Source organism: Poecilia latipinna, unplaced genomic scaffold (assembly GCF_001443285.1).
Source record: "Poecilia latipinna isolate Pla-1442-1.1 unplaced genomic scaffold, P_latipinna-1.0 Scaffold2621, whole genome shotgun sequence".
Taxonomy (NCBI): domain Eukaryota; kingdom Metazoa; phylum Chordata; class Actinopteri; order Cyprinodontiformes; family Poeciliidae; genus Poecilia; species Poecilia latipinna.
In genome coordinates this window covers 21,912-28,008 of record NW_015115237.1, presented here as the reverse complement: position 1 = coordinate 28,008, position 6,097 = coordinate 21,912, and the positions used below count along the sequence as shown (strand labels likewise).

The window sequence follows — 6,097 nt, the reverse complement described above, 5'->3', positions numbered from 1 at the left end:
AGCAATATTTTTTAAATTCTAAAAAAAGAACTGAATCTATTTTTTAAAGTGGGGGTTTTCCAAATTTTCGAGATTTTTTTTTTTTTTTTTTTTACAAAACACAGAGGAAACAAACAATATACAAACTGTTAAAACCCTTGTCATTGGGATTTTAATATCTCAAAGAAATAAAAGGATTCCTTATACTTATGACATAAATACAACAATTTTTTTTTTTTTACATTCCAGTTGTTTACATTGTAAGTTTTAAATCCATTGGTGTTTCTAATAGTTTTTCCCCTTTGCTGTTAAATAATATTAAAAGACTAATTTCTGATTGGAGTTATTAAATGTGAGGAATATTTTATGACAACCATTTTCTATACATTTCAAGGGATTTCTGGACTATTCCTTTTTGTCACCAGCCTTCAAATCACTTTTCTTCCCATAGCTCTGATCATAATTAAAAACTTAAAGATGATCAAACTGTATAAAGACCAAGTGGGTACTCTTAGAAAGCCGGCGTGTTTTCTAGAATGTTTCACCTAATTAAGTAGGTTAAGTAGTAGGTAGGTACTTTAAGTAATAATAAAAATTCAATAACCATTACAGTCTGTGATGGGCGTTGGTATTATCCGTCTTCTGCAAGTCATTTAGGCACATAAAGACTCAACTTCTACTTCAAGTTATGGTGCGTCGTCACTACATTCTTTTAAAACAGCATAATGAAACAAACACAACTATGTGTTTAAAGCAGGGCATTTAAATGGAGCAGACGACGAACTAAGTTGGTGGACTTTAAATCTGAGCTTCCGCGTGTTTGCTTGATATATACAAAGCAGCTACAGGTTCGCCACTAACGTAATCAAAGTAAAACAAACATCAGATTGATGATTAATTGTGTCGTTTCCATTATCTAAAGCAACATTGTGTACAGATCCGAGCATATCACAGTGACACGTGAGCAGAAGAGGCAGCTATGTAGCTGAGCTAGCCGATATTAGCCGCACAGCTACTATTCCTCCTCTTCATCCCCAAGATTAGAAATTATCCAATAATTCCTACAGCTTTACTCGTTACCAGATAAGCCAGAGGTATGGTTTTGAGCTTATGTGGGCTCTGATACGGTTTTAGCTGTATCAAAACAGGACGTAGCTACAGAAATTGCCCGTACACCTCACCAGAACTGGTTAGCTTGTTTAGCATTAGCAACACAGCTGGCTTCAGATGAAGCTAATAGCGGTTACTGTTATCGCCATTAAAAAAAACAAAACCTTCCTAGTTAGGGCATGTAGTAATAAGCTGACAACAAATAAACCCGTGGTAATACACAGTACACGAACCGACAGAGATTTCGAGCTTGATATTTCAAGCTAGGGGCAGCAGAGCCCGGTGTGCGTGATGGCTGCATCTTTATGTTTGTGGACGGCCGAGGCCCGAGTTCAGAACCGCGCCACAATCTTGACATCACTGCAAACAGCTAAACTCAACTTTTTACCTCGTTCAGCTGTCGCTCCGCGGCCTCCCGCAAGTTTGGGTCCATCGTCCCCCGAAGGGCCTCGACCAAAGACTCTGGATCCATCGCGAAAACTCTGTTTGAGGCTCGGATTTTAATATTTCAGAGGTCTGTCACTGCGCACATGGACGCACGGCTCTCCGGTTACCCGGCGCGAAAGGAAGCAGTGAATGAAGTACCCGGATTGATCAGCGCCAAATTTGTGCTACACGAACATCCGGCTGCAGCTGCATCACTGTGGGAGTTGTAGTTTAGACACTGTCTGCTATTAATTCTGTTTTCTTATAGTATTTTGTTTACAACTAAACGTTATCTGAGATATTTTAAAAGTCTGCAATATTTATCTACTTCTAAACGTCCCAAAAAAATAATTGTCATTTAATAAAAACATAGCAAGACTAGTTTCCATTGAAATACATAGAGATAATTTTATTTGTAGTATTTTTTTTTTGTATTAGGACAATTCATTAAATTAACTGTAACAAGACCCTGAGATGGGTATTTAACTTATACACAAAAGAACGATGCACTTGCGATTTTATTATTCATCAATTGGAGCTTTATGAGAATATTTTGTTTTTTCTTAGAATATTTTGTAATGATTTTTATCTTTTCTTATTTTCTCCTTTTTTTTGCTCTTTTGCATCTTTGTAATTGCTTGTTGTCACATAAATATCTCTTCCTGTTAGAATTTATAACATCCTGTCACCTTGTGCTACTTATCCGACATGTTTAGCAGGAAATATTTTTGTGTTTTTCTCCTTTATTTCCATACTTTTTATATCTTCAGAGGTGTGTTTTTTATTGTTGTTGTTGTTGTTTTGGTTGTCTGATTTCTCTCTTTATGGATTATTCTCCCACAAATAAATTGGAACTGGATTTAAGTAAGGACCATTTTCCAAGCAATTCTGAGAAAATAAGGGCCACAAACTTCGATCATAATAAGTTATCATGGTTGATTCTTCAAACAATATCAGACGTTCTTTTGTAATAGTGGCTCCAAAAATCTTTATCTACCATTGCAGTAATGAAACATTTTTCTGATAAAAAGGTGTGTCTCTGTTGGAATTTCAACTGCTTCCTTCAAACAACAACCTCAAGGTATTTTAGGTTGAGTGACTTCCGTGTCATCGCTAAAACCTTTTTTTGAATGTCACTTTGGATTGTAAAAATGCATGTGGGGAAACTCCTGGAGTATTTTCTAGAAGTCAAATTAAATAACATAATTTGCAATAATTCTAGTATATTACTAGAGTACTTGCTAGATTTTTTTTGGAATCTGTTGTATGGTAGGATTTATAAAAACCTTTAAAGAAAGGTATCTATTTTTGCTGTAGTACTAACTCACCAAAATACATAGAATATAAAAGAATAGAATAAAAATATCCTTTATTGTCAATGAAGGAATTCAGATGTCACAGCAGCAAGTTAGGGTAAGTGGGGGCAGGCATATTCACACAGTGGTAAATAATCTACACTTAATAGCCTATATAATAAGACAAAATTAAATTGTTGGTGCGCTTTTAATACTTAGTACAATCTCTTACTGTCATTAAAATATTTATCTTGCAATTACATGAAGTCATGTATTTGGATTTAGGCACAAGTTATTTTTACTTTTCATATACACAAACATCTGTTGTCAAACATGCAAAATAGACTAAAAGTGGGGCAAAATGAAAACTAATTTTGGATCTTTCCTTCCTATCTAACCATAAATATTCAAATTAAATCCCCGTAATTGACTTTTATTCTTTGATTTTTGAAAGTTTTCGATTTTCAGAGGAGGTTAAAACATGATTAACTTGTTTATGCTTTAAATTCAGCTATGTTACTACAGGGGGCGCTGCTGTGGGTAGTTGGGGGTTTGCAGCTTGACGCGTGGAGGTAAAAGGTCGCTCTGTCTAACGCGTCATCAGACTGTCACCCGGTGTCACTGTGCCGGGGTTGCTGCTGATTCACCGATCCATATACTGAGCATCTACCTTCGAAACAACTGTAAAAAATGGCCAAAAAGCGGAGAGATGTACGAGACGCGGACAATTTGTCCTCATCGGCGCAGACGGAAGTGAAGTCTGGCGACAGAGACTCTCAGCTTCTGAAAGGTAAGTTCCCTAAAGAGGCTAACTGTTGACCTGAGAGGAAAGGGGATTGAATATCTATTGGTAATACAAATTAGGCAACACACTGGGCTTCGGTCTTCTTATTTACGCGAACATAGGTCAGTATTGAAGAGCAGGAGCTAAAGTTAGCCACAGCGAGCTAGTGAAAAATTACCCTCGGGCGATGACTTCGATGGTTAGCATGATACCGTCAAAGATAGTAACAGTTAAACAGCGAAACATACTTCTGTCCTTTCAAAATAGCAACCCGAGGCAGCTGTAACTATAACATTAAAATCATACGACATAATAAAGTTTTACCTCCTATGATTAGATAAATAGTTTAATATATTCCTTGAACCATCGTTGATCTTTAGGCGTAGTTAACTAATTTAGTCCTGAGAAATCTACAGATATAAAACAAACCGGAAGCTAATCAAAGGAACTATGTTCATCACTCGAGTTAGTTCTCCGATTCTTGCTTACAATTTTAGACATTGCTGGAATGCTGTGGCCGATAACACATTTATTTGCATGAAATGAGTGAAGATGTAAATTATAGGTAATTTAATTTAGACTTGTACATTATATAGAGTTGTAATGGTCTAAGGCTAAGCAAAATTAAAATTTCAACGGGTGCCAGGGTTGCACTGCCTGTCGAGTCATGACACTCCCACTGCCATGCATTCATGTCTTTTACACATGTTGCATTTATGACTCATTGCCTCATTGCAGGCTATTTTGACATTAACTGGATCAGATACTACCGCTCTAAGAACATGATTGCAGCAATTGGATGTTGAGAACATAAGAATAGTGTCGGAGGATGTGAGTTAATTGCTACTGAGATATCACTATAAGCAACAATTGCATTGCAATAACCCGTGGGCCTGACAAATTGTCACCTTTTTTCAATAAAATTTCCTGGCGTTTTAAAGAAATATGAACTTAGTAGTGGTCTGCTTAAAATCGGGGCTATTTGTACATTTTCTTGGCATTTTAAGTAATTTGTGTAGGGTTTCTTCCCTACTGAAAATACAACACTTGCCACCCATCTTTACCTGAAAAATTCAGATGAATTCCTTGCATAAAAAAATTCCAGGAATTTTCTATAGCAGGACATTTTTTTGTCTGTTGTGTAAAGCCAACAAGAGGCTTTACACAACAGCCTCTTGTTATGTAAAGTTGGTAACTTTCTGAAGTTTATATTGCCTAAATGTCCATCTCACTCACTCTAGGTATAAAGATCTTCTAACACTTGTTTCTTAATTTAAATAAAAATAGATAAACTATTGTGGACTGTAAATGAATTATGGTTTTGTAACAATATAATGTATCCATCATTCAGAGCAAAAGGTGCCTTCAATCAGAAGAGTCAGCTTAGCATGGCACTTTTTACCGCTAATTCTTGAGTTATTTTGTTACTTTTTTTAATCATTTCTGTTTAATTTTTCCACCTGTTTCTAGCCATCATACATTTTTAATGAGTTTGATTAAACAGAAGAATGCTAAAAGGTTTTCAGAATAACATGCCATCTTGAGAAAGTCCTTAAATAGTTGCATCTTTCCTGAAGCTTGATTAAATGAGCTGTGACAGCAGTAGCAGGAGTCTGTCCCACATGAGAACCAGAGATCCCTCAGGGATCTCAACAAGTGACCTAAACGAATGACTCAAAACTCCCAAGGAGCAGGATTATCTGGTTTTTGCAGTAACTATCATTTTCTTTCCTCACAGAGGCTCAACAAAGTATAGGCGGCTCAACACGCATGTCTCTGCTAATTCTGGCATTGATATTTGCCTGCTCTGCCTCAGTCATGTACTTGGTCTACAGGAACTTCCCAGAACTTCGAGAGTAAGTTGCTGTTTGGTTGCCAGCTCTTTTGTTAAACATAGATAAAGGGTTTATATCGGTATTTAAACTGAAGGAGAAAAATGTTTCTGATAAAAGCAAGAAATGGACTCCAACAGCAGAACATCTGTCCAAACATGAGCAATAATGTTTGGACATTATTGCTCCAAAGTTATTACAGGTAAATTAAAAGTTATAGCTGCATCATACTTTCATTTAGTCATACTTCCTCACCTTTTACCTTAATTACCTCAAAACTATCGAGTGTTAGAACATGTCATGTTTAGAGGAGTAGCATCGCTATACGAAGGACTCTGCTTTTTATCTGAGAATACATGATTAGAATTTTATGCTTTTTTTCTGAATTGCAATTGTCTTTCTTTTATACAGTGATGAAATGGAAAAAATCAAGATCCCTAAAGACATGGATGATGCCAAAGCTTTAGGAACAGTGTTGTCCAAATATAAGGACACCTACTACACCCAGGTGTTGGTGGCATATTTTGCAACATATATTTTGTATCCTTAAATTGAAAAAAAAAATCCCTTTTTGACTAATTTTTTTTTTTTTTTGGCATTTATTCATTAATTTTGATTCAGTTTTGTTTTGAACCTGGTGTAATATTGTTAGGCATGGCTGTTCTCTGATT

General features: G+C 36.0%; 2 protein-coding genes across 2 annotated transcripts in view; one reads left to right on the top strand and one right to left on the bottom strand.

Moving 5' to 3' along the window:
* The window catches only part of ipo7 (importin 7), a 21,237-nt gene extending 19,544 nt beyond the window's left edge, over positions 1-1,693 (bottom strand). Inside the window, exon 1 of the mRNA XM_015020625.1 lies at positions 1,478-1,693. Coding sequence (XP_014876111.1) covers positions 1,478-1,561 — 84 coding nt within the window. The 5' untranslated portion in view covers positions 1,562-1,693. The remainder of the gene's footprint in view (positions 1-1,477) is intronic.
* Positions 1,694-3,381: 1,688 nt separating this feature from the next.
* tmem41b (transmembrane protein 41B) overlaps positions 3,382-6,097 on the top strand; it is a 10,005-nt gene continuing 7,289 nt past the window's right edge. The window contains exons 1-3 of the mRNA XM_015020628.1: positions 3,382-3,600; positions 5,333-5,450; positions 5,838-5,966. Of these exons, the coding sequence (XP_014876114.1) occupies positions 3,501-3,600; positions 5,333-5,450; positions 5,838-5,966 (347 nt within the window). The 5' untranslated portion in view covers positions 3,382-3,500. The remainder of the gene's footprint in view (positions 3,601-5,332; positions 5,451-5,837; positions 5,967-6,097) is intronic.